Source organism: Egretta garzetta, unplaced genomic scaffold (assembly GCF_000687185.1).
Source record: "Egretta garzetta isolate BGI_Z169 unplaced genomic scaffold, ASM68718v1 scaffold287, whole genome shotgun sequence".
Classification (NCBI taxonomy): domain Eukaryota; kingdom Metazoa; phylum Chordata; class Aves; order Pelecaniformes; family Ardeidae; genus Egretta; species Egretta garzetta.
The window spans coordinates 14,132,885-14,160,768 of record NW_009260435.1 but is presented as its reverse complement, the minus strand read 5'-3'; the positions used below and the strand labels follow the sequence as shown (position 1 = coordinate 14,160,768).

The window sequence follows — 27,884 nt, the reverse complement described above, 5'->3', positions numbered from 1 at the left end:
ATTCTCTTAATCTTCCACTTGGAAATCCCAGCCATTTTGCAGTCAGGAAGCCAGAAAAGCTAAATATTTAAATTCATTATTGTACTGTTGTTAGATTTTTTTTTGTTTTATTTTTTTGCTTTTTTTAAAACAAGTCAATCGGCTTATTGTCATACGCTCAGTTAACGGAGTCAAAGACCTTACTTGAACTAGCCTTGTATAACACTTCATTTCAGACAATCTACTACTGTGTCTTATGTTAAGAGCGCACAAAAGTGTTTCAGTTTTCCACAGATGCCATGGTTACCCTTATTTCTAAACAACATCTGGAATTAGATGTTTTGAGACGGGACTCTGGGCTAGAAATGTCTAATGAGAGCATGAAGGAAAAAGAAATCTTTCAAATGGCAGATAGAAAAACACCCTCAGAAGCTTTGCATTTCACATGACAAAAAAGGGGAACAGGAGGAGACAGTTGGCCTGGATGTGAAAATTACTTTTCCAGACCTAAACGTGAAAAATTAGTCTACTCTCACCTGTGACAAAAATGCATTCAAGAAGGCTCTTTAACTCCATCTTTGATTTTTGTCTTTCAGCTATGCAGATGCAGTTTAAAGACAAATTTTGCTTATAATGTGCTCCCACAGACTTTCTTCATTTTGTTTTCACAGCAATGGGTGGCTATTATAATGCAGATACAAGTTTCCCCAGAGCCCTGAAGTGCTTGCTGGAAAAGCCCTTTATAAGCAGAGACATTTTATTCACTGGCAGCAAATATGCGTTTAAACATATGTTCTAATAATGAGTAGGCAAGGTTGACCTAGGATCCACCTGCCCACACACCAAACCTGTCAACCTTATTTTAGCAAATTTTCAGCATTCACTACATTCAGAGCTATAAATCATCTTTCAAAATGAGCAGGGTGCTTTAAAAATGAGGAGGATGCAAAATAAATACTGTCTTTACTCTTGGAACTATCAGTGGTATTTCTATGCATAAAATAATAAGTGAGACAGGAAATAAAAGATATTAAAGAACAAAACCCAAAGCAAATTGACTGCTGGCACACAAATTGATCGGTGTTTATTTTTCTGAAGAACAGCTTTTGTTAATTTTCTGTCATGTTGCAATTACTTGGATATGAATATAGTGATCTATATCCAGGACCCAAAAAAGTGCAGATGCTGACAACATACAGATATTTGCCACAGGTCCCTACAGCCCAATAAAAACTTTTCTTTTCTTAGAGTAATTCACATAAATGAATTGCAGAAACGATTGACACACAAAGCTTATTTGAAACGTGGCCCAACTTGGTAAGATGACACAGATTTAAACCAAAATTGTTCCCAAGATTTTTCTGCAGTGTACAATGGATTTAATCTCTACTTTCCATCTGACTAAGTGCATGCAACTTATTGTTCTTGGAAAGAATATTCATATCAGTTTTTATTTGATGTCATTTCACATGTATGTCCCAATACAACCCAGAATTTCTAGCCTGGCATGTGTCCCATTGTACAAAATACAATGTCTTCCCCAAAGGATTTACGTTGTGCTGCAATGAAAAACTTCAGAGCCAAACCCACTGCCCTCTGTGATGTCCTGTGAAACTGAGGAGAGACAAATGACTTTTGGACAACTAATTATGAAGGTTTTTATAAAACCCATGAATGCAGCAGCTGTACACTGTGACCAAGTTATAGGAAGGGCATAAGCATGACTGTGCTTTAACGGAGGTGAGTTGTGGACAGTCTGAAAAGGTCCACCACTAAGTTAAAATCCAGAACAAACAAGCGTGGAGAACAGCTATGCAAAGTTCCGTGTGTGTGCCTGACCAGTATCTGTGAGAGGATGTATAGATACTTAAAGGGAGCAGTACACAAGAGTAAAGACTCCTAAGAAGAGACTTTGGCAAGTCCAAACTTGAATTTAGACTACAGAAAAAAAGGAAAAAAACTTTTTTTAAACATTGACTCTATAATACAATTATTCTTTCACAACAGCCCCAACCCATGATCAGCTGAGGTCTCAAAATACTTAGCCAACCAGCGGAATAATTTCCTACCTTTAACATCTATCTTACATTTGTCATGTTTTAGAAAAAACCTACTACCCTATTGAAAACCCTGTGAGCTCCATGTATGCAAAATCTGGCTTGTAATTTCTTACGGATACCTAAAACAAAGAACAAATACAAATAAACAAAAAAGGTAGCTCACAATTTTTGCTACTTAAGATCTGAAATTTTAAGACATCTGAATTCTAATCTTTATTTTGTTACCATGCTGAAGACTTCAAAACACTGCCATAAGATAAAAAAAGAATATAACGTAGTCCTTATTTCAAGTATGTATTTCCCAAGGTATTTACTTTGGGTGAAAAGTATAGAAGCTCCAAAACTAATACGAGAGTTCAAACAAGCTGGTTTAAAATAAAATTCTGTCCATGCTTGTGCACTTACCTGTTACTCACTAGAAGCACTCTTCATGAACAAAAGAGGCTTCGTAGAACTCAGACGCTCCTCATTAATGGCAGACAATCTGGAATGCGAGCAAAGCCACAGAGTTAACAAGTCAGTCAATACAAGTACAGCCCTTATGCATTACCTACTGAACTCAGCCTAAAGTGAGCCTATGGCTCAAAGTTAAATACTTAATTCATTCACAGCCTCAGATTCACTCTGGCAGGTCTCAAAACGGGAGCCAGGCTTCAACAGTCAGCCTGGAAGATAATGACCTTTATTGACATGACTGTAAATTTGAAGTTTGTGTTTGCTGAAAGTAAGGTATGATGTGATCCCTATTGATTTGTGGTGAAAGGGCATAATGATTCTAACCCTCAGGGCAGGATGAACTCTGCTTAGGGCAGAAACGAAGCCCTACTGATGGTGAAGAAGGTGGTTACACAGCTTTCCTTGTGCTGTCAGAGGACTACAGATTACTGGAAATAGTTCATGTCACACTGACCAGGGGACCCAGGAGCAATACAGACAGTCGACCACTGCTATATTTTGTGGCCTGTCCTAACATATGAAATTTGCCTCCCCTTCAGAAATCTATACCTCAGTCATACAAATCTCTCAGGAACAAGCCTGGATCCAGGATACACCGAGAGCCCTCTTCACTATGTGGAGTATGGAGAGGCTGGCGAGGGCAGAGGAGGTGGGTTCAGCTGGGAGCAGAACAAGTGAATACTTGAATTAGGAGATTTACTAAGCAAATGGGAAAGAAATTGTGTAATAACTTTTTCCAGCTTTCCTTGTCTTTTTAGAATTTTTAAGTGTTCACTCATTTGTGCTGCAGGAGTGTATTTGCTAGACAAATGTATTGTCCTCCATGCGCTTAGTCAACCCATTCCTTGCTTTACTTACTCATATGACTTAAGATACTCTCTTTCTGTTTGGCCATGTGTTAATGATTCATAACTGTGATAAAAATGTGCTTACAATTAGTCCTCCAGATGCAACACACAGACTACAGCAACCTCAGCCAGTCTGGAGTGGACAAAGAAATCTCCGGCTCTTGCAGTCCTCTCTGCTCCCCTGCCCCCACTTAACAAGTCAGCAGCAGGGGTGGAGCTTCTAGTGTTTTGTATACACTTATTTTCCATTCAGACCTCTTCTCTTTTCCAGAGTATTTCCTTTTCTGGCATGTTTATTTTCCTCCTTGTCTTTTCTTGTAATATTTAGCACAGGCAAAATTTACCCAGTTACTATGAAAAGTCTATTACCTGTTCTCTTCCCCTCTATGGGGGGGCACTCTATTCTCATACTTCCCTCTCGTAGCCAGAAGCCACCGACGTCCTAAGGAAAACAACTTCTTTTAAACACTGACTCTATAATACAATTATTCTTTCACAATTGCACAGTGTTAAAGGCCTGTTCCTGTCCTACTTGGAGACAATCTGGTCCTAAAACCAAGAAAATTTTCTGCCTTTCTTAAAAGGGCTCAAGATAACTATGTAACTTTTAACATCCTTGGTACATTTTCTTTCATGCAACCTTTCATCTTCTGAATCAGGACAGCTGCATCTGCAGGCTGTGTACAACCACAGGGGACACCAGCTCGGAAATCAAGCTCTCCAGGAGTCCAAACTGTGCATCTCTCTGGAAAGGGTTCGTAGGCAGCCATGTGCCAGCTGGAGGTGCAGCAAACAGGTACAGTACATGTAAAGTGAGCAAGCTTATTAGAGAGCCACTTGCATGGATTTTGCATGACCAGCTTTCTGTGACAAGCTATGCCTTGGAGCTCAGTTTCAGAGAAAGGCAGTGATGGTTGGGAATCATTTTTTACAATGCTTCCAGTTGGAGAGACAGGTCAAGATTCTAGAAAAACAAAACTGTGACCATTCAGGGATCTAATACTTCTCAATTACACTAAGACACAAAACCTGGAAGAATGAAAGATTGCACATTAATGTTAAGTTTTCAAACAGTGTTTTCCTAGTTGCCCTATTAAAGGGCAATGTCAGATGTCACCAGCCTAGCAACACCACTGGAAAGCAATACGAGCCAAAGTTCCTGAAAGGGAGTAAAGTGTATAGTCTCTGATCAACTTGCAAATGCTAGGTGGTGAGAAAGGAGGAATATTTTGCCTGGCTTGGGCTATTCCATGCTGTCATCTTAGCCCGGGTGCTGTATGCAGAAAGCTCTATGTGGAAAGGCAGACGTTGATCACCAGGACTGAGCGGAAGAAAGCAGCAACAGGAAAAAAATCCTAGCAGGGGATAGGGTGTATCACACATCAAGACATCCCATGGCAGCCCTGTTCAAGGCAAAGGGAAGACTGCAGCCAACTCCTCAGTTAGTGAGACACATAGCACAACAGTCCCATATTGCTCATTGTAAAATGATATGCAAGCATGTTCCTTTTTTCTTTTTTTAAGGGATGGTTGTCTGAGCCCAAGGGATGAACTGTTAATGCTAAATGGACAATCACTTAAAGATCTGTCCAGCAAGGAAGCTGAATCTCTTATTCACCCAACAACACGGCTGGTGAACATCATGATGGCTAGCAAAGTAAGCATGAAAATTGTGGTGCCCTCCCACAACTGTGGGGGGATTTGACATTTACTTGAGAGAGAAGGGGAATTTGTGCATCAGATAGTTGAAGAACACAGTTTTGCTCTTCCTGACAAAACCTCAAACCTCTTGTGGTCAGACGCTGGTGACTTTCAGCATAGCTTTTTCCCAGATAAACAGAGGCTATGGGGAGGCCGAGGCCCTGGGAAATTCTAGCAAGGGCTGCACAACCCCTCCTTTCAGAAACACATAGCTTGCCAATGTTAATTTTCCATTTGGAAGCTGAGCAAAGGCAGAGGTGGATTTAAGGGAAGATCCATGAATCCAGAAGCCAAAGAGCAGGCCCTGTACTGAAGCAGTTTTCTGGATCTAGGATCCATAGCTAGAAAATTCCCATGGTGAATGATACTGGAGTCTGCTACAGAGAGAGGGGAACAGGAGGCAACATTAACAGATCAGCAATCCTAGATTATCACCAAGATCTTTCTTTCACAGACTCTATTTCATTGGATTAGACACATTTAATTTCAGGTTTCCCCACCCCAAACTAGATGGCACCAACGGCTTTTTGCTTGCAAATTCTGGAGGAAACTCAAGGATGATGACTGGACAGTTAGTCCCCTACCACAGATTTATCATTTTGAGGACAATAAAGCTCAGCCAGAGATTTGTTGCAGGCTTCAGATCTTGATATTAATGGGAAAAAGGCACTTTCTGCTTGTTATCTGCAAAAGCTCTGATATAATCCTGGACTGAGAAAACACCCCTGACTGGAGCTGCTGTTCAGCTCTGAGTGTGCCTCTTTCTAGGATGGCAGTGAACTGGCTCACCCAGATGTCTTCTGGATTCTGCCAAGATTTTTATTTATTTTCTCTACTTTAAATGCTCAAGTGTCCAGAGATGAACTATATATTAAACTTTTGTAGCACAGTACCACTCAAGAGGCAGCCAGGTGAACTCTGCATTTAAAGACAAGCCTGCACCAATTTAATTAAGGGTTAATAGCAAAGGCTTTCCAAGCTAGCTAGCTTGGCAAGAGAAACACTGCAAAAATAATTTTCAAAATGCCTCTTTAAGGATCTTCTCTGCATTTCTTATTCTGAAGAGTTCCCTAGGGGAATGGCACTGGAAAGTCCTAGTAAGATTTTGCTACTTGGCAATGCCTCCACCTGCTGTCGAAGAGGAAAATTATCATTTGTTCTTGAGGTATCTCTAAACAGCACTATCAAAGTCAGGCTTCTGGAAGGAAGTGTTTGTCTTGGTTGCCTCAAACAGGTTAGAACGTATAGATCCTGCTCTGATGCTCCTGTTTCGGCTGCCTTAGCCCCTGCAGAGTATTGATGAGCAAAACCTTTTCATATTTGGAAGTTTCCTATATTTCAGTCAGTTTCCATATGCTGTCTGTATTTAGCAACGTTCTTCCTTTAACTACGAGTCCTTCAGGATCAATGACATCCCCCATGTCACAACAGAAGCAGGACTTTGAGGAACCACACACATCCAGAAACTATTCGTAACATCAATTGTTATTCAGATGTGATCAGTTATTTATTTTCAAACTGTTCTAAACCCCTGCATTTAGAAACCTGAATGTTTTATCTGCAAGTTTTTAAATGTTAAAATTAGTGGCCATATTTTCAAAAGCAGCTAAAAATTTCCTAATAGAAGGGGCTAAATTTTTGGAAAACACTAAAGCTTAGCTCCCAAAGGTTTTTAAACACATTTTGACTAAAAACCATTCCTCTGAAATCAGTGGAATTTAGACACCTATCCACCACTGCAAAGCTCGGCCTAAAAATTTTCCTTTAGAAAATAATGCCCTTCTAAAGTGATGGAGACCGAGTATCCCAAAGCACCAGTTATCTCCAGAAATTAGACAAGCATGGCTACAGTTTACCCACACATCAAAATACTAGTCTGTCTGAACCAAATGGGGGTGTCCAATTAATTTTTCTGTCCATTTTGACTAAAGACCAGGATTTATTTCTATCTTATTACCTTGGCAAGTTATAATCATTTTTATAGCAAAGGTTTGAGCTGCATTCTCCTTTGTCATCCAATTTATTTTCAATAATTAATTTTGCTCCATGTTTTTTGATCCAGGCTGAAATTTGTGGCCAACAAATTACGAAGAATATTATTTTAAAGTTTAGATCACTTTCAAGAATTTTTTTCAAGGTGTTTTTTTTTTTTTTAAGGAAATGCCAACCTGCAAAGAAAGGCCTTTGGAAATACAAAATGGTTTCCTGCACAGTAAAGCCACGTGTCAACGGACTCGCAGTAACTCAACCAGTAAGTTGCAAAGAAGTAATCTTTTCTCTTGTAATATTCAGGGAGTGTCCCGCACAGCACTTCATCGTGTGATGGTGCTGCAGTATTGAAAGAAACTGCAGCGGTTGTCCAAATTTAGTCTGGGATCCTTAGCTAAGAATTGCTGAATGCACGAAAGCATCAGCTTTTATATTCACAATATCATTCAGTCAGAGGTTTTGTGCATAAGCATTCCATTTTATGGTTTTTAAGTTGTATTCTAAAATGGGCCAATGCTCTTTTGGTGGGGAATGTTTGCTTTTTATTATATTTAACATTAATGCCTATGCCCACAGCGAGGACTGAAAAGATCACTCCCTTCACAGAGAGATTTACAAGAGGAAAAATATTTCTAAGTAACGTTTACCTGAGAAAATGAATGCGCAGGAATGTCCAACATTTGAGAAATAACCCAGCCTCTCTCCCCACATCTGACAGGTGTAAACCCATACTGGGTGGGGGAGATGGACTGTGCGGCGCCCCAGAAAGCTGTGCCCCTCAGAGACCGGCAGCCCCACGCTCTCCACACCAGCCGCAAATCTCTTTCCCAACAGCTGGACTGCTCTGGAGGGAGAACCCCAGTAAGTGATACTGGAAATCACCTGAAATACAGACAAAACCATTTCCAATAAGATTCTCTTAATGACCTTGGCAGTCACCTTCCTGGAAACACCTGCCTTCCTTGCAGTCCCTCTCAGGGAAGATGGCGCACTCTGCTTCCGCCACTTCTTAACCCCATCTCTCCTCCGAGAGGAGTAGGAGAGCGGGAAAAGCTCTGTGCCAGTAAAACCCCATTTCTCCAGCAGCTTCTCACTCCCGTTGCCCCAGCAGGTTTTACAGTGCATGTAAATCCCCCCATGTGGTTTGCACCACCTTGGTAGCCACCCAGAGCCACATCAGAGCTCACCACTGAAGAGGCCCTACCCGGGCGTCCCCCTGCCACTGGCCATGGAGATAATCTGTGCAGACGGCCGATAAAACCCTGACCTGAGCTTTGGGCCCCGCTGCCACAAGCCTCCTGAGTCACCCCCGTTGGCCCAGCCATGGCCACAAGCAGGTATGGACTGGCCTTGTGGCTGGTAGTCACTGCCCCTGGCTGTGCTGGCTGCGTGAGGCATCCTGCTTTCTGCCCCACACTGAATCAGGCGTATTTAAACAACCTCGTTAATGTAGGCTAGAGACTGATAGAGTCTCTTGCTATCCGGATGGATGCCAAGCAATTCACCACAGGCTAGGAGAGTGGCAGCTGGGCAGGGTAGAGAGGATGTAGGGTTTTATGGCCACAGGTCTCCAGGCTCAAACCTGGAGTGGGGAGGTGGAGGTGGACCTCCTCACACTCAGCTGCCACCTCCCGCCCTGTCCGAGGGACTCGCCACTGCTCCCCTGCCTTTTCCTGGCCAGACCCTCACCCTGGGGGCACCACAGCCTGACCTAGGGCTTTAACGGGGGTGAGGAGGTGGCAAACCCGAACACAAACCCCAGCCAAATAACACTCGTGCAGACAGACAGACCGACCTTGGGGGATTTGCTGGGCTTCCTCCTGCCTGAAGGTCCTGCGTGGCAGATGCTGCCCATTGGCAGGGGCTCTTCTGTGGCATCCTAGTTTTGGGTATTGTTACCCACCACACACAGAAATACAAAATACATCCCCCTCACGCAGAAGTTGAAGCAATTTGAAAAATGCTGATTTCAGATTCAGAAGACCCACAATCGATCGCCCTGATCTGGCAGAGGTATGCTTTCAGAGAGTAATGTTTCTGGTATTGCACAGACATTTCCCTCTTAATCATGTTCCCAATCCCACATTGAATGAATAATCGTGTTTCCATGTAAAATTTGAGACTTATTTTCTCACATAAGCAGAAGCTGAAATTTTGGCTGATGTTCCACACACTTCAACACCTGTTAGTTTCACTTTGCTGCAGAAGAAAAAGGTGTTGAACCCTCTTGGACTTGTAGTGAGTGCCATTAATTTTGGCCCTGCAGAACTTCATGCATAGCTTTAGGTAATGACTTTTGTCAGTGCTTAGATTAGTTTGTAATACCCAATTCCATGTTTAAATAGGAGATTTTCATTAAATATGTCATTAAAAGTTCACTAAAATGGGTCAAATCTCAGGGACTGGAGCTCCAGTGTCTGTGGAATGGAGGAAGGAAAAGCACTGAGAAATTGCTTCCCTCGGTTATCAAGCAAAAAGGACATGCTTCACCCCTCTCAGCAGGAGAAAGGAGCCTATGTGGTAGCTTAACAGAGGCAGCATGAGACAGTTCACAGTCTGCAGAACTTGTGAGCACCAATTCATATTTTGGGGGAAATGCTGAAAACAGGTTCTCTATGTCCCAAGAGAAAGTTGTTTAGTGGCAAGAGGGAAGGAGTTAGAATTTCTTGTTTCTTAGTTCAGTTCTTAGAGGCAAATATGATAATACTAGTTGAGGACCCCTAATGGCCACAAGTGGGATTTTGGCACAGAGAAGCAAGCGAGAGCACAAATATATCTTCACGCCACTTCAAGGGCCAACATTCTAATTTCTCTCTAGTTTGGTCACTGTGGGGCAATTTCAGTGACCAGTTATTGTCTGAATAACAAGCAGCTTCTGAAAATTAGAGAGAATTGTTTGGTTTGGGTTTTTTCTTTTTTAAATCTTTAGTACCATCAGTTATAAGGAGGAAAATTTGAAATAAACAAGTTGCTCTAATGTATGTCCAAGAATTTCTGATTCTGCATTGAAATGATATTTTTTTTAATGTTCACAGGCAATTTCAAGGCCATCTAGATCACTAAGTACAGCACAGCTAGTGCACACATCCTGTGGCTCCCAGGCTTCGGTAATCTCAAACATCGTATTGATGAAAGGACAAGGGAAGGTGAGACTGGCTCTGTTGATTTGCCATAGGGTTCTACTTCACTTCACAAATACAAGCTGCAAAGTGCAGGGAAGCAACTTCAGGTATTAAGGTTGCTACTTCTGGGTTGCCAATTCATATCCAAGCTTTGCCAGGAGTAATTAGTTATCACCACTTGCTTCTTAACCTTCTGAAGCATCTCTTTGCTGAAGCACAGTCTTCAGGTTCTGGTAACATATCCACATCCAGTTAGCAACACCAATGCTGACATTCACTGCTACCGTTTTTGGCACCTGGAGGTAGGCTTGAAATCACAGGCTCTGTCATCCGTAAGTTGCACTGGCTCAGCAACCTTATTGCTTCCTGCAAGTCAAAGCTGAGCCATAAAGACAGTTCTGCTGAGAAGGAAAACAAGATCTACCAGGAACACATGGGACCTCAACAAAAAACGGTAAACATTTGCAGAAACCACAATAAAGTCTGGAGAAGGAGAAGATGGTTGTATCTACAAAAGTAATGTCATTGAAGATGCTTAAAAAGAGAATACAGAAGCTATGAACTTAAACACATAGCTTTTGAACTTGTTGAATAATTTGTTCATAATAACCTTTAAATTAAAGTATTTATTAATAAATATATTTAAGCTGTGAGATGACTCTCAGAAATCGTTCCATGAAGTATCATCATCATAATCTACAAAATAATAATTTGTTGCCTGTACTTTGAGAGCCTATGAGGATGTCATCAGCACAGTACTTTCAATTTTCATTTGAGGGACGTTAAATGGCTTCAGAGGCGTGAATTAGTCTTGTAACATCCTTCTAAGGGTAGCAAGCAGTGCTTGAATTTTATGTAATGGGAGGAAGGGCAAAGAATAAGTAGATGAGAAGTATCTACCTACAAAGGTCTACTGGTGTTGCTTAAAGTTACAACATGTATTAACTCTGTTTGGTAGAAGGTGAGAGAGACCTATCTCCACGAGATCTCCATCTGTGTGTCTGAAATTAGTAGTAATAACAAGATCTTATATGATGTTTTTTATCACTCTCATTTATGGGAAAGGAAATTAAGAACAACAACAGATAAATTAATCTCTCAAGGCTGCTTATTGGTTCAAAAAAATAATAATTTAGACACCTTCCTGTGTGTTTATAATAGTGAATTAATTGATTACAACAAACAAAAAGCAAATCACGAGGGCATTCCAGTGAAATTTTCATTTGCTTTTACTCCTGGCATGTGGTTGCTCTTTTTTCATGGATTATACTGCTTCATTGACTAGTATTGCCCATGTAGGCAACACAGAAGAAACTGCAAATGAACTATTATTAGAACCAAACATGGGCTCTCACACACTGTTTTTCTTCCATAAATTAGGGTTTGGGCTTCAGTATTGTTGGAGGGAAAGACAGCATTTACGGACCAATAGGCATTTATGTCAAAACCATCTTTCCTGGTGGAGCTGCTGCTGCTGATGGAAGGCTACAAGAAGGTGGGAAATCCCTCCTCTCTCCCTTTTCCCATTCCAGATTCCCAAGGAATGATACCTAAAGACAGATTAAAGTGAATCTGAAATGAGCCGTAAGTGAATTTTACACCTGCATCCATCATTGCATTTGCAAGACTCCTTTTGAGTACGTGTATGTACCATGTAACTTACTGCACAATACAGCAATAGTAACATAGTACAATTTTTCTCTTTAAAACCAGGTGATGAAATCCTGGAACTGAATGGAGAATCCATGCATGGATTAACACATTACGATGCTTTACAAAAATTCAAGGTTACGTACTCTCCTTCCAGAACAATTCCTGTGTTTACGCACAACCTGCATGTGAACTGAACACACTGATTCCTTATCTTTTCTTTCTAGCAGGCCAAAAGGGGTCTTCTGACACTTACAGTCAGAACAAGCTTCAGCACGCCTCATTCTGCTTCCAGCTGTCTGTCACCCCACTTGTGTCAGTCACTGAGCTCTAGTACGTGCATAACCAAAGAAACCAGCTCTTTCAGTTCAGAAAGCGCAGCATTCCCATTAAACGCTACAAAACCCAATGACAGGGTCATAATGGAAGTTACGCTAAACAAAGGTAAGTGCTAAAATTAACCATGCACTGGCAAACAAGGTATTGATTGACAAAACACTGTTCATTTGCTCTCTGCGTATCTTTCCTCACTAACCTGATTCTTTTCCTGAACTCAGTTTTTTCAATAAACTAAATTAGCTCTTGATGCCTGCCAGTGCTAACACCTATGTATTAATGGCAGGATCTTGAACGTCATCTGACCTCAAGAGCCAATTGTTCATTTTTTTTTTCCACTCAAGCATGAGAGTCACATTCATGTCCTCCATGTGAAAAAGTAAACCTCTCAGCAACAACTACCAATTATCAAGCAGATTATGCAACTCTTGCCCATAATTATGCAAGCCATTAATTTCATTCTTGGAAAGGCTTAAAAACAAATAAAATACATATCTATATCTTCTTGTAATTCTTTCATGTCCTCTCCAACCATCATCATCTTCTATTTATAAACAACCACTGGCAGAATGAAATAAACTTTTAAATATGGGGACATCAAAGCAACGAACAAAGCAAAGTCTCTGTGAGGTAACAGCATAACTTACCAAACACACAGTATGGGATCTGACATTAGAGCGATTGTCCAGAGCAAAGAGGGCAAATTCACTAAAATCTTAAGATGTATTATATAAAACAGAAGGGGGATTGAGGTGGTATAGCAAACAAGAGCCACACATCCTTAATTTTTGTTTGGTTTTTTTTCCTCGTCAATTTTTTTCTTTTTTTTCTGTTCTGTCTCCTTGTCATTTTAATTCTGTAATGACAGATATTTTGCAAAATAAACCAACATTGCCTTGTGTCTGTGACACACCAGGAATGAATTGCAAACCAGATCTTGGAACCTCACAAGCAACATTGGTGTGCACTCACTTTAATCATGAGGGGAAGAAAAACCCTGAAAGCAAAAAAGAACAAAGCAGTAGGAGCAGCAGCTAATATTGAACACAAGGCTGGTTCTGCTTTGTATAGAAAAAAAAAAAAATAAACTTAAGACAGTTTTAAAAAAAGGTCTCTCCAATGGTTTGTTTTGACTGTTTCTTATATCCTTTTAATTATTATTAATTCTTTCAGAGCCAGGTGTTGGCCTTGGAATCGGGTTATGTAGCATTCCGTACTTCCAGTGTATTTCAGGGATTTTTATTCACACCCTCGCACCAGGCTCACACAAGTTTTTCATTGCTCTGTTTTACGGGTATACTTTTCACCTGTTTGGGCAGAAACTCTACTGCTTTCTGGGAGTTTTGGGTTTGAAGCATATGCGCTAGTCTGAGGGTTTGAGCATGCGTATTTAGGATATGTGGGATTTCCAGATACATAGCAACCCAGTGAAATTATTGTCTCTTGTTCAGGCTGGGCTAGCTTTAGGGGTCTTAGACAAGCATAGAGCACAATTCCTGGAAGAGATTTCCAAATGAGAAAGTATCTGGAAAAACCCAAACATTTGGCATAGTCTGGTTTGTTTGAGCACCAGTTTTTCCTGACACAAGCTCTTCATATTGTATCCCTTCTTGCCCAATAGAAATACAAATTTGCTGAAATAAGCTTTAGTGGGAGGAAGAAATTAACTTTATCAGATTTATGACCAATTATTAGTGTTGAATATATTTAGAATTGAACGAAACACATTTTCAGTGAAGGCTTTTTGATTTAACTTCAGGTGCTCTGTAACTTTCGTTTGTACTTGCCTAAGACTTTAGCTGAAAGAACCATGGTCTCACACTGTTTGAAAGTTTGTATGATATGAATCAGTGCCTTCAGTTGGCCTCTTCATGCATGCGGGTATTTGCAGTAGAGCAGGGAAGGGCAGTCTCAGTTTCCACATGGGCCAAATTTGGATTTAATCTAGAAAGATTCAGCCTAGTGCTCAGTAGGATTACAATAGTTTGTCACTAGAATTTTTCTTAGAATTTTAGAATTTTTCTTAGAATTGTTAGAATTTTTTACAACTTATTCATACATAGCAGACACACAATATCCTTTTTGACCTTAAATAACACTAGCAAGACCATAAAGACGTGAAAAGTGAAGTGTTAACTTGAAAGGAAGGAAGATGTAGGTGGAAGTAGCAGCTGAGCTGCATACAGCAGAAAGATCACAAAGCGTGCATAGATGAACATGAAGAAAGCTCAAAACTTGCATGCAACAAGGCAGTTAGATCAAAAAAACCCTTGACATCCAACTCATTTGACTGCATGAATTTGCTTTTTGTGTACTTTCACATGGGTGAGACGAGGTTGGGAAAAAACAAGAATCTGTTTTATTTGCATCTTCTCTCTTTTTTTAATACCTCTGTAGGTGTGGAGATGAAATCATTGAAATTAATGAAGCTTCAGTACAAAACACAACTCTTAATGAAGTTTATGCTGTGCTAAGCCATTGCGATCCTGGTGCAGTACAGATTATTATTAGCAGACACCCCGAACCACAGGTAGCACACTCTGTATTCTTTCTGACTTTCAATACAGCGCGTATTGAGAACCAAGACTAAGCGAGGGAGTAGGTGCTAATCCAAGACAGGTGGAAAAATGCTGATAACAAAGATGCTGATCTGTTCATAAGCATTGCTGCACACAGACAGACCTGAGATATACACTATCTTAAATAAATCATGTAAGATTTGAAGATCAAAGGAGACAGGTCTTGCATGAGTTTCTGTGCTGTAACATTTAAGAAATAAACCAAAATATATTTCTTATTCAATAAAGAATTCCCAATGAGAAAATAATTTGAAAGAGGGAATATACCCCCCAAAAAGAAAGAAATGTTTATACATCCATCTTTCAGTAATGAAAATTTAGGTCTTGCCCAGCCCATATTTATAATTAAATTAATATTAAAGCAAAATATTTTATTCTTGCAAGATTTTTCTACAAAATGCTTCCTAACATCAAATATCATATAAAAGATTATCAAGTTTAGGTTGTTGCACAAATTATCATAAAAACGTAGTATTAAATTATCTTATACTGGTAAATCCAGAACTCCACTTCCAGTGAAATACGCAAAAAGAACATTTATCTAATCTATTCCATTTTATCTAAAAAAACCCAATATAAGCAGCACATCCATAGTTATACTTCAGCTATACTGGAACATATACAAACGTAATGGTGTGCACTTACTTAGCTTTAAAGTTAACTGATGGGTGATGTAACTAGGTCTATTCATTTCCACCAGAGGACTTGCAGGACTTGGAAATCTTTGTGAAAGGAATAAATGTTTAAATATTACTGACGCCACAGCAATCTCATGAGAGTAAAATGGCATGGTATTTCCTAGGTGTCTGAGCAACAGCTAAAAGAAGCTGTTGCACAAGCTGTGGAAAACAACAGATTTGGAAAGGAGAGACACCAATGGAGTACTGAAGGTAAGGGAATCAGTGCATTCACTGAGACATGGTAATTTTGACTTAACGATATATAGGATGAGTACATGCTGTATTAAAATCCTTGGTAACGGTCAAGTAACCCAGAGCAGAAAGGAATAGGAGGCAACCTCACGGGGCAGTGCTCCTAATGTGCCTCCTAAGATATCTTAGCAGAGTGATGAGAAAAGACTGCATCTGTCTGATCGCCAGCAAAAATGTTTGTGCAAACTTCCTCTCACTTTTACTCATCCTTTCCAATTCATAACCTCTGCTTAAAGCTTTTCAAATAACTGTCAGTAGGTGACAGGACTTATGATAGTGGGGAACTGCACAATGCAGGTGACATCCTAGGGACAAACAGCTTGTTAATCCCCTTGTGAGAAAAGGCATACACAAGTCACGGTTAGAGCTGTTTGCCCAGTTCAGCTATTTCATCCTCCCACAGTAACATACTGCAATGGTACTCCTTTTACTCTCCCAGTGTCTTCTAAAGGACCAAAGGTAACAGAATCATCAACAGTAAACCATACTGCTGATATATATATATATATATATATATATATATATATATATATATATATGGAAAACATCATTTTGCTGTCCAAGAATGTAACTGTTGACTTTTCAATCTACAAGCCTTTAGTGCATAAATCATACCTTTGCATCAACTGATGATGGTCTTTAGCTGCAAATTTAATGAGCTGAATCTTAGAAGTGAGCCCTTTGCATGTATCTGAATAGACATTTTGAACATGTTCCTGATACAGGTGTTAAAAAACTAGAAACAAGCTGGCATGGAAGACACCCATGTGAAAAACATATTGAAAGGAATGCTGCTCATTTCAACCGCAGGACACAGAAGCTAATGACCCGCTCCAGCAGTGACAGCAGCTACAACCCTAGGTCCCCATGTAATGGTGCTGCGTACCAACTAACTGACCTGAAAGCAAGAGTACACAGCATTGACGTGCCGATTACCAGACAGCCTGGCCTGCTGTACTCATTGTCCGGTAACAATTCAGAGAGACATTCCCCTCCTACTTGTAGTGAGGGAGGCCGACCCTTGCAAAACACTAAGAAATCATCTGAGATCCTCGTTAGAAAACCTAAATCATCAAAGCCCAAACCTCCACCAAGGAAATATTTTAAGCAGGACTGTACATGTAATGACCAGTGTAATGCAGACAGAAAAGAAAAGCTTGCATCGCAAGTGGCTGTATTACCTTCTGCAAGTGTTCAGGTAAAGCAAAATTTGCAAAATTTTTCTTCTGTTTGCGTATTTGTGAGGTAGGGGAAGGAAGAAACCAAAGTGACTTTGTATGATGGCAAGAATAAAGGCAGGGAAGAAAGAGAATGTGCAGAAATATGCGAGGACTGGGGGAAGAGGGGAGGCTCTTCTGTTCTGAAAATAACGTACGTATCTTAGTGAAGCCAGTTTAGGTCAAAATATGATGTTCAAACTAAGGTCAGAAGGCAGAAAAGTGCCTGAAGGAATTTTTCTTCCGTATCAAGGAATTGGAGTTAAAATCCCAGGAAAAGTGTCAGCAAAAATGAATTTGAGTCCCTCACTGTCACTCTTCATGAACACGCGCCACTGGTGGTATTGGACACTCTCCGGTTCCAGTGCGACTGGAACAGTGATGTGCTGGGACTGGAGGAGTTTGCACAGCCTCTGATGTCAGCTTGGTATGGGTGACCCTAACCTCGACACATACAGAGTCAAATCATTTATGAAGTAGAGAAGTCGTAAAACAATTTCTTGGTTTCAGTAGTGGATTTCTATTGGAAGAAAGCACTAACACCACGTACAGCCAGTAGTCTTGGGCTGATACACATTCCATGAGACCAGGAGGTATTAAATAAATTCATTTAAATTGCGAGGCACATACGTATTTGTTGATGAGCTACAGTATTTGAAAACTGAGTCTATATTTGTACGTTATTAAATTTCAGTTCCCTCTCTTACCTAAGTTAGAACAGAAAGACAGTGTTTCACATTTGCACGAGTGTGAGGGATTGAGAGATCTGCATGTTGAAACAAAGTTGTGGTTTGTTTAAAAATGAAACTTCTTTCTCCTGGGTTTAGTAATAGGCCAGCAAAAATGAGCAGATCTCAATGCAACGCAATCAAAAACCCCCACAGTTCCCAAGCTGTGGAGATCAAAATAAAATGATACAGCTCAGACTGAAGTCCATGTATAATGTTAATATCCAAGAAAGTTTCAATTCAGCGTAACAAACACCGCCCCATTACAGAAAAGCTAAGAAATTGTTCAATCACTGTTTTTTTTTTTTTCAGGACAATCTTGTTTGTTTCTTGACCTTCACTCTCAGTTCTGTTTGGTTTTGGTTCCTATTAGTAAGCCTGGAACTTAGCTGGATAGCAGAGAGCACTTCCAGTGTCACAGCAGAGCAGATGGTAACTTGGTACCATTAGTTACAAAGGAATCAAGCTGTTCCAGAGCCTGTGTTAATGATGTTGAGAGTAGCATTTACTGTGCCCTCAAACTAATCTTCTCACCCTGTTTCCAGCCAAAACCAAGGAAGGGAGAGCTCTGAGACTGCAGTAGTGATTTAGCTTGTCTAGCTTGTGCTTAAGGGCAAAATGCTTCAACAGAAAAGAGAGTTTAATGTGAAGTTAGAGGAAATTTGCTTGACTGGTTTGCAAAAGTCTACTGAACAGCCAATTTTACAAAAATTGAAAATTGTAGTAGGCAGTCTTTTAGTTCATTACTAAATTTTTGAGATGTTAACTGCATTTTTTTTCCACAGTCTGTTTACAAGTGTAACTATAAAATATCATGCCAGCACTCTTGAAATATAAAGTCCTATGAGAATTATATCCCAAGCAGAAGTGAAAGCTTGATTTTTCTTCAATATTTCTTTTTTAGATTAAAACCAAATTAAAATACTTTTTCAGATTCATATATAGCATGTTATGCTAGAGGGACATCAAACTGATCTAACCCACAGTGTCTTTACCACTTCTCCTACAGCATATGATACTGAACACATAACTGCTGTTCCAGAGGACAAAGACCAAGACAGAAAAACAAACTTAGGTATGTTTCATTCTGTGAACTTTTTTTTGCAGCTGAACCTAGCATTTATTTTGAATTCCAAAATGGCTATGAAGCTGACTTCACCTTTCTCTTTAAATGTAGACTTCAATCCATACCTGTAGATTTTGTGGTGAACAGATAAAATTTCAAATTATTGATTAAGCTTTGAAAAAAGGGGGGAAATATTTCAAAAGAAGTGTAGCATGATTTGTTGTAAAAAGTGTCAATGACAGGTACACTATTGCTGTATTTCTTCAGATAAAACTGCTTATTTATATTGAGAATGCTATATTAAAGGTTAGTTTAGCATTTCTAGAGGACATTTTTACGCATAGTTTCATGGCTCAAGTGTTGCAACTGTACAAACCACTGATAATAAGTTAGTAGCTTGTGGTGCTAGTTAGAATTAAGGAACCTTAGTGTTAAGGGAAGTAGACAATCTCAAGAAGTCTCTTAGATAATGGTTTAGGTTGTAATTCTATAACTTCTCACCCAGATCATTAGAAAAATAATGGTGCCTTAAAAAAAATTATTTACACTGAGGCAGATAACAGTAACTGCGCAACTGCACAAACAAAAGTTTTCTGCCACTCAGGTCTACCGTGTCTAACATTAAAATGCTTAATCAGACTACATTAGAATCGAGTTTTTAAGTACTAGAAAAACACAACTGGAAATGCCTGCATAAATTTAAGGAAGCATAAACATTAACCAAAGATCTTCAAGGGAGATCATTTTTGGAGCAGGATATACTTATAAAGGTAGGAAATAAAAATGATTTTTTAAAAGAATCTACTGTAACACCAGCTTTTTCACTAGGCTGCAAACAACATTGCAATTTTAGCCTTCTATTTTAATTGTTATATCCTATATCATTACTTCAGCACCCCAGAATTTCAGGTTAACTTTAGAAGTTTCAGGCCCTTTAAATAAGGGATCTTGTACACAAGCATGGAGAAGCCTTGTTTTTTCAGTTAATTTCAGTGTCAGGAATTGGAAATTGCAGATCAAGAGTTGTAAATTTTGAACTTTTTAGAAACTTTAAAAAATACCTATTGGAGGCTTGAATGAAATTCCAACGTAATGAATTAATTGCAACACATAAATGAGGGATGGAGAAGGAAAAGTAGAAGGAGGCTTGTTTATAATCAATGTTTTTCTAATACAGGGAAACCACTTTCATCAATACAAAGGCCTATACTTAAAAGACAAGCACGGGTAGATTATAGTCTTGATACAACAACAGAAGACCCTTGGGTTAAAATTTCTGACTGCATAAAAAGCTTATTTAATCCTACCATGAGTGAAGACAATGCCCACTTAGATTTGCAACCTGGCATCGACACAAAGAAAGAGAATCAAAATCGAAGCAGCTCAGAGACATTTCTGAAGAAATCAGAAACAGAACTAGTCAGTTCAAAAGTGCTAAAACCAGATGAAAATGACAATGTGAAAAAGGGTCCTCCTGTTGCACCTAAGCCAGCCTGGTTTCGCCAAAGTCTGAAAGGATTGAGGAAAGCTAATTCAGATCTAAAACCGCAGGCAGATCAAAGTCCTCCTGACCTTGGGAGTATTTCCAGCAAAGAACTGCAATCCAGCTTGTCCCATCTCTCTCCTAGGGGATCATCAATAAAACAAAGAATAAGTTCATTTGAATCCTTGAGTGCTCCACAGTCACCTGAAAAAATACACCGAAGGTTTAGCCTGAAACCATCAGTCCAGAAAGAACACTCTCCCACTGCCACAGGGTCAGAAGCGGCTCCAGCTCATTTAAACCAGGCCTTTCTCCAACATTGTGAAACCAGCCGACAACCGTCAAAATCATCTGTGGTCATGGGTACAAAGAGCCTAGATAGATCATCTTCTCCCAGGGAGGTCCTTGCAGCTAGCTCAGAGAGAAGCAACAATACCAACACTGAAAATTCCTCAGGTCTCTTAACTACCGAAGCCATTGCCACTTCTCATCTTGTACCAGTAGCAAAAGCACACAGCCTAAGATCGCGAAGCTTCCCACTTACTGCTACCCAGTCTTGTGAGATGATGAAGACATATGACGAAAAGTATAGCAAAATCTATTCCATCAGTAATCAGGTGTCCTCTGCTTTAATGAAATCTTTGCTTTGCCTTCTTCAGTCTCCATCCTCTTCTGGAAACAGTGCGTCGGAAACTCTGGACACATTGTCCCAGTCCTCTGTGGAGGAGGATGGGATTTCTCTCACACCCACAAGTGAGAATCACCACCTGGACACTGGGTTTTCGCTAAAGTAAGATACCGTATTTAAAAATCAGATTTGCAGATCAGCATTGGTGAGCATCTGTGCTGATCCACTGACAGATTAACATTCTAAGGTAGTAGCACACAATAGTAAAGCACAGACTAAATTAAGAAATTTTTAGAGCACAAAGGCTGGATGACTCACATAACTGTTACACTTGTTTTTAATTAGTACTTTATAAGTGCATGTATATTTCAAACTTCCTCCTACTTAAGGAGGAGTATTTCTAGCATCTCCATCATAAAGGAGATTTAAATCTGTTTTTTTGCCTGGGGCCAAGAGATTATTTCTATTCTTTTATGTGATAGATCCTACTTCTGTTAGGCTAACAGGATTAATTTACATTTGTCTATATTTATAATACTTATTATAGAAGCTACCACCCCAATTAAATGCTAATAAGATCAAAAGACGACTGCTCCAAAATTGTCTGTGCTATGCTTTTGTGGGTGTGTTCTTTCATAACTCAGTGTTTCTTTTTCACTCTGATCACAATGGGACAGCCTCTCCGAGTTGAGAGAATATACTGTGAGCCTAGGAGACAATGAGAAAGAGGAAGAGAAACAGGAACACGGCTCACCTCAAGCATCCGGTGTGTCAGGGCAGTCTGTCATCTCTCTGCTGTCCCCTGAAGAGTTAGCAAAGCTTATAGAGGAAGTCAAATCGCTAGACGAAGCGACCTTAAAGGTAAATCTGCTTTCTCTTTTTGTGCATGATTTTCAGAAAGCTGTGGAGTAGATGAGCCTGGTTAATCTTTGCAACTTGGTATTATAACAAATAAAACAGTCATCTCAATAGGTACCAGTAGTAATGTTCAGCTCTTTTGATCAAAACTCTTAAAGAAGTCTTCAAAGAACTAAGCAAGAGTAATGCACATTTAACTAATGGGATAGCAGTTATTCAGCAGGTAAGGTTGGTGTATGCGGAAGGAGGCATTGATATTTTGGAGGCCTTTCTTTTTATTTGGGTTGCAAGTCTGAGATACCCAACGCCTCTTTTTTGGGATACTGAGCAACCTTTAGTCTTACTGGATTCATCTAGAATTGTGATAAAGTTCAGAGTAAGTCAAAATCAAGGTTAAACGTGTGCATTCCAGAACTGTAAAGTGTATTAAATGAAGACTGCTCATGCTCAAAGAAAAAGCCGATAACATCCAGAGTTCTGCACAGAAAACAGTTCAGCTTCTGCTGACAGCTGTGCATGCTTGCTGTGTTAAGACACTCCAAGCTGTGCAGAAGCAGCATAACTGCATCAACACAGCAATGAGCCTAAGCTAATACAGTTTTTGCTTCTTGGCTAACTGCAGTGTCTCCCAGGTTAGTCCTGGTTTGTATCTGTACTGCATGGAGCATGGGTAGAGAATTCACACCTGCCTGTCAGAATACTAGGCAGACATATTCTCATGTCAGAGACAAATTCTTACCAGCTACATCAAACTTTGCTGGTATGCTGCAATCAAAAAGCAGTTTGACAAGCAGAATTTACGAAAGCCAAGTTTTGTATCAATTTGTGTTTCTTGTCAACATCCCACGTTGATATTTTTGGTCCGATTAGCAGTAAAAGCTGTGTTGCAATGTCGCCCTCAATGGCACATTAGCCTCTCTCATATCAAACCACCTGTTTTCAAGGAATTTTCAAGACAATCTCTGAGCAGCCCATACCCTCTGCCTGGTTGCATCTGGCCAGCGGATTCAATTGTGGAAGGAAACAAGAGACAATGTCAAAAGCTGCAACTACAGTTGCTCACATACTGAACATGATTGTGAAACTGTGGTCAAGAAAGCCATGTTTCCTTAGGAAACTAGGTTCTTCTGTACAAACTCATCTTTGGGATAACGCAGTCAGAGACAGCTTGCTCTGTCTGGTACTAGAACATTGTTAAAAAATAAAAATAAGACTGAGAAGCAATTTAAGCTGTGACACTTATATCCACATGAGTTGTATGCCACATTCTTTTTGCACTTTTTCATTTAAAAGGTCCTCTCACAGGATTCAGAAATATTTTCTGTTTCTACAGTACATATCTATACTCTTTAATATAGTTCAATTTATGGTCCAGATCCAACTGATAACCTGTTTACCAAATCAGAACAATTTTAGACACAGAATAGCATTTTATAATATAGGTAATTGATCAGTAAATTTGATCAAAACCAAATACTAAGCATGCCTCAGTATTATGCTTATGCCACTAAGCCTCATTATAAAATGCACAATGGACAAAAAGAAAACATGCTGATTTTCCAATCATTTTGACATATCTATTGGGAAGATATTGACATTGTTTCTTTCTCTGTCTAGGAATTTGATGATATTCATGTTACAATTTTGCATAAAGAAGAAGATACTGGTCTTGGATTCAGCCTGGCAGGAGGCATTGATCTAGAAAACAAAGTGATAACAGTAAGTAGCATCTTTCTTAAAAAATACTCCCAAACCAACTACTCTACATAAACATAGAAAACTTAGTGGTTTTCTACTACAGAGGTTGGCTGTTGGCATAATCAAAGTAGGCCGCTGTACTGATAGGGTCAGAAGAATCATGGACTTAATGGGTGAAGACAGGATCCTTCTGCGCAGGGCTGCCCTCTCCAGGTGACTGGTAGTGGTGTGCTGTTTGCTTGGGCACCGCGCTCCCCAACAGCTCTGCAAGCCAAGGCGGAACAACACACAGCCCTCAGCAGGAGGCAACCAAAACCTTACGCATATGCTTATAGAAGGCCATGCTGGGTGGTCAGGAGGAAGGAGGTGACTGCATAGACATGTAAGGGGTCTCAAGCTAGAGACCAGCTTCACGCCTTCTTCCTCCCACTAGCAGAGCAGCAGAATAGGCAAGGTACGTACCGTGCGCAGCAGGACTTTGGCCATCTGATACCAGGGCTAGCTGCTTGAGGAGGGATGTGCCTAGGAGAACAACTCTGTACAAATGTATTCAGCCCTCAGTCCTGAAACGTGCTAGCAGCAACATGTTCCTGGCAAAGAATGGAAAATGCACATGGTAAAAAGTATTAATAGAGTGATCTAGTGATTTGTTCTTTTTTTCCTCTTTCCTTGTGTGCATGTGTGGTGCCTGGGCTCTTCAATAGGTTCACAAAGTGTTTCCCGATGGACTAGCATCTCAGGAAGGAACTATTCAGAAAGGAGATGAAGTACTATCCATTAACGGAAAGTCTCTTAAGGGTGCGACTCACAGTGATGCCTCAGCAATCATGCGGCAGGCTCGACAACCCAGACAAGCTGTTATTGTCACTAGAAAATCTAAAGATGGAGAAAAAAATCTCAATGTTTCAATCAACTCTAGTACATCTTCAGTAGCAAGTGATGCCTCACAGGAGTCTGGTGAGTAAGTTCAGTGGCATTACCTTGCAGCCCCCACCTGCTAAGTGTTTACTCATCACCTGAAATCCTGGGTGTTTATAAAGCAGCTCAGCATTGGCTGCGTAAATCTGAGAACCATGATTAAAGACAGCACAACTAAAAAAACATTCCTGAAACAGAAATTTGGAATAACTTTGTTGAAAAGGGGAGAATTAATGGATTTCTAAAATAAAGGAACCCTCTGAAAAAAAGCAAACCAAAAACCCCAAGTGTGATCCTCTGTATGAATTTCTGTAGACACACAAAGATTATTATCATAGTGACACATCTAATTAAAGTTATAATGACAACTCAGTGAACAGGGATTCTTTATTCTAATATTATTAGTTTCTAGTTTATAAGACTTCTCTGTGAAAGAGAATTTTCATTTGAACAAACAACGCGCTATTGTTTGATATACCAGGTGGCTACAGCTGAAACAGAGCAAAGTCAGATTTTTTGCAGAACCTTTCCCATTCTTAAGATATTTTTGTAGGGTTTTTTTGTAAAGCATAATCTGGAGATCTGTAGCTTTATGTACTGCAAATAAACATTAGCAGCTTTGTAGCTGAGAACAATATCAAAACTAACATCAAGTCAAATAGGTTTACCTTAAATTTTGTTCATGGACCAGATTTTTCCAAGTCTAGTAAACATCACCAGCTTCCATTTTTATATTTCTGTTCTGCCATGAATTCGAACAAAACAGAAGTTCATTTTTTGTAACAGATGTTTTAGCTTTTCAGACTATGTGGTGCCCATCTGCTAACTTTCCATTTGTTTCCAGCAACTGAAGATACAATCTGCACTGTAACTCTAGAAAAAACACCTGCTGGTTTAGGATTCAGTCTGGAAGGAGGGAAGGGCTCTATTCATGGAGATAAACCCATCATCATCAACAGGATATTTAAAGGTAAACACACATAAATATGTACACAGCAGGTTCTTAGCTGACGCGAACTTGTGCAGTTCATAACCAACTGCTGATTTATACCCATGAAAATGGTATTTTTTGTAAATGCAGTGTTACCCTGTGCAGTGCCAGTAATTTGTTGCCTGCTGAGACCAGGTGGCTTATATCAAACATTCTGGTGATCCTTAAACAGCAAAAGATATGTTAAAGACTCCTCCACACAAAGAATTAAGGGAAATTAATTTTCTCTCTCCAGGGACTGCATTAGAACAAAGCAGCTCTGTTCAGCCTGGTGATGAGCTATTACAAGTGCACACAACTGCCATGCAAGGACTCACTCGTTTTGAAGCATGGAATACAATCAAGGCATTACCTGATGGGCCCATCACAGCTATCATCAAGAGGAAGAATCCAAGCTCTGTTACCACCAAGTCATCTGAAACTTTGTAAGAGAAGGAATTAGACTACTGCCAGTATTACAAACAAAAAGGGATTTTATTACATGCAGCCATTTGGCTAGCACTGCAAGATACTCAGAAAGTGTGTATGAAAAGTACATGATCTTACTGCCAGTTACAGAGCAAGCTGTCTGGGATAAAGTAAGATGTGCACAGAATGTGCATGATTCTTATTTCAACATTCAGAAACAGATGTTACAAAGTGTAGAATTATAAAATAATGACTTTATTAATAATATAGTGGTTGTAATAAAATATGTCACAGCTATAGTACTCTCCTATTTTAAGCCATTAACTTAACAAATATCAGAAGCACACCCTGTGTTAAGTTTTCAGTCCTACTCTACAAGTCTTGCTCCCTTCCTTATGTTCCCAGGACGAAGAAGTGTGTCTACAAGCCTACAGCTAAACACTGCAGCAAAGAAAAAGCCTTAGGGAATATGTAAAGGGCAGAGAATGGGGGATGCAACCTTGTGTGTCAAAACAACAATGTGCCCTGGAATACTCCAGCTTTTCTATTCAAACCACGGAACAGCCAGAGCAGTCAAAACCTGTCTAGGGTAACTTTCTACTAGCAGTTGACAGAGCCATCTCAACTCCAGCAGGCAAACGTGGACGGGGTGGGGGGGAAGGAGCATCTCGCGCTATTGCAAGGGTGAGGCAGGAAGCTGAGGGTAACATAGCAGAGGTTTCTCTAACCTTCCCCTGGCCAGAGGCACTACAGCAGGAGAGTAACAAGGCCATTTAAAACCAACTCTCACCTTCTTACCACACACATTTTTTGAAATGCCTGTGTGTTAATTTTGTAAGGGAAAGTAATAGAGTGGGAATTAAAAGGTCTGAATCCAAATGCTTATTCTAGAAACACTAAATAACTTGGAGATAAATCTATGCTTCAAATGCCGCTATTGATGGCACGCTCTAAGCACTGCATGGAATTCTACCAGCAGCAGCACCTGTACCTGTGCCAAGATGGTCTTGTGCACTCGTTTGGTCTTCTCTGACCTACTTCACTGAAGGGAGAGGTGCAACATCAGGATGGAAGTAGTGACTTGCCAGTTGAAAGCCAGATGGCTGCACTGGTTGTTGTCCTTGGCTGTTCACCTTCCCATAGTCAGGAATTTGCTGCACCCTTCTTTGATTCTGTAGTTTCACCAAACCATAAACTGCAGGAGTTCAGAAGCTATTCCCGTGCACTTAACATGTCACAGAGACAGCAACTGAGAGAAAGGGAAGTAGGATAGACAGCAGAAGGTATTAACTGAATAACAAATAGCTTGCTTTGGCCTTTCCTCACAGGTCAACTCTATGGTAATCCTTGAAAGAACACTCTTGACAAGCCACTTGCTCCCCCACTTCCAAACTGCTTCCCACTTGAGTTGTCTTCTCCAAAACCCAACCTAACAATGCTCACAACAAAATTTCTACAAACTGGGTAGCAACCAGAATAGGACAAAAATGTGAAAGGGAATATTCTTGTACATTTTTTTAACTGGTACCTACCTAGAACTCTTTGAATATTTTTTTTTTTGTAGAATTTCTTGTATTTAACTTAATCTGCATTATTGGCTTCAGCTTCACAAAGTCTACGTAAATGCCTGGTGCATATAAAAGATGCTAAGATTTTTCAACCACTTGCCCATACCACCAATGATAAGAAAAAACATGGATGATTTCTGTACAGCAAAGCAGGCCCGAACTCTTGAGCACAGTTAGACGTATTTCCTGTAAAAGACAGATCACACTTTTTGGTCAGCTTCATAACTTTAACAACAGATACTGGACTAGCTACAGCCGTGGCACAGAATGCCTTAATTGCTGCAGTGCCATCTGCTGCTGAAGTGCCCTCACCTGAAACAGCTATTTATTTTCATCGGTTTATGAACTGACACAGGACCACCAAGACAGATTTGAACTTGGTTTTTTTCCAGAGGTGCTCTTCTGACTTCACTTCCAAAGTTTTTCAGTTTTTGCACGCGTCTGCATTTCTTGGCATCTGCCCAAAATCAAAAGAAGTCAAAACATGCTGTGTGACAGGCAGCGTGTCTCACTGGGGAGTCCTCCAAGATCTTACAAGATGATCTTTGCAAGACATTCCCATCTCCCATTTGGCAAGGCAGAAGGCTGAATGTTAAGGGCTCTCTCTTAATCCCTTCTGGATAGAAGGTGTTGAGCACTCAGAAAAGGGATCCTTAAATTATTCTAAGG

At 40.0% G+C, this 27,884-nt stretch overlaps 1 protein-coding gene across 1 annotated transcript in view; it reads left to right on the top strand.

Annotated features, from left to right (window-relative positions):
- IL16 (interleukin 16) overlaps positions 1–25,870 on the top strand; it is a 36,458-nt gene extending 10,588 nt beyond the window's left edge. The window contains exons 3-21 of the mRNA XM_035899572.1: positions 4,003–4,139; positions 4,868–4,976; positions 7,202–7,295; positions 7,752–7,894; positions 10,069–10,179; positions 11,536–11,650; positions 11,869–11,942; positions 12,036–12,249; positions 13,315–13,435; positions 14,539–14,671; positions 15,523–15,610; positions 16,378–16,850; positions 18,543–18,672; positions 19,841–20,936; positions 21,452–21,635; positions 23,250–23,351; positions 24,035–24,287; positions 25,093–25,218; positions 25,475–25,870. Of these exons, the coding sequence (XP_035755465.1) occupies positions 4,003–4,139; positions 4,868–4,976; positions 7,202–7,295; positions 7,752–7,894; positions 10,069–10,179; positions 11,536–11,650; positions 11,869–11,942; positions 12,036–12,249; positions 13,315–13,435; positions 14,539–14,671; positions 15,523–15,610; positions 16,378–16,850; positions 18,543–18,672; positions 19,841–20,936; positions 21,452–21,635; positions 23,250–23,351; positions 24,035–24,287; positions 25,093–25,218; positions 25,475–25,668 (3,897 nt within the window). The 3' untranslated portion in view covers positions 25,669–25,870. The remainder of the gene's footprint in view (positions 1–4,002; positions 4,140–4,867; positions 4,977–7,201; positions 7,296–7,751; positions 7,895–10,068; positions 10,180–11,535; positions 11,651–11,868; positions 11,943–12,035; positions 12,250–13,314; positions 13,436–14,538; positions 14,672–15,522; positions 15,611–16,377; positions 16,851–18,542; positions 18,673–19,840; positions 20,937–21,451; positions 21,636–23,249; positions 23,352–24,034; positions 24,288–25,092; positions 25,219–25,474) is intronic.
- The last annotated feature ends 2,014 nt before the right edge of the window (positions 25,871–27,884 follow it).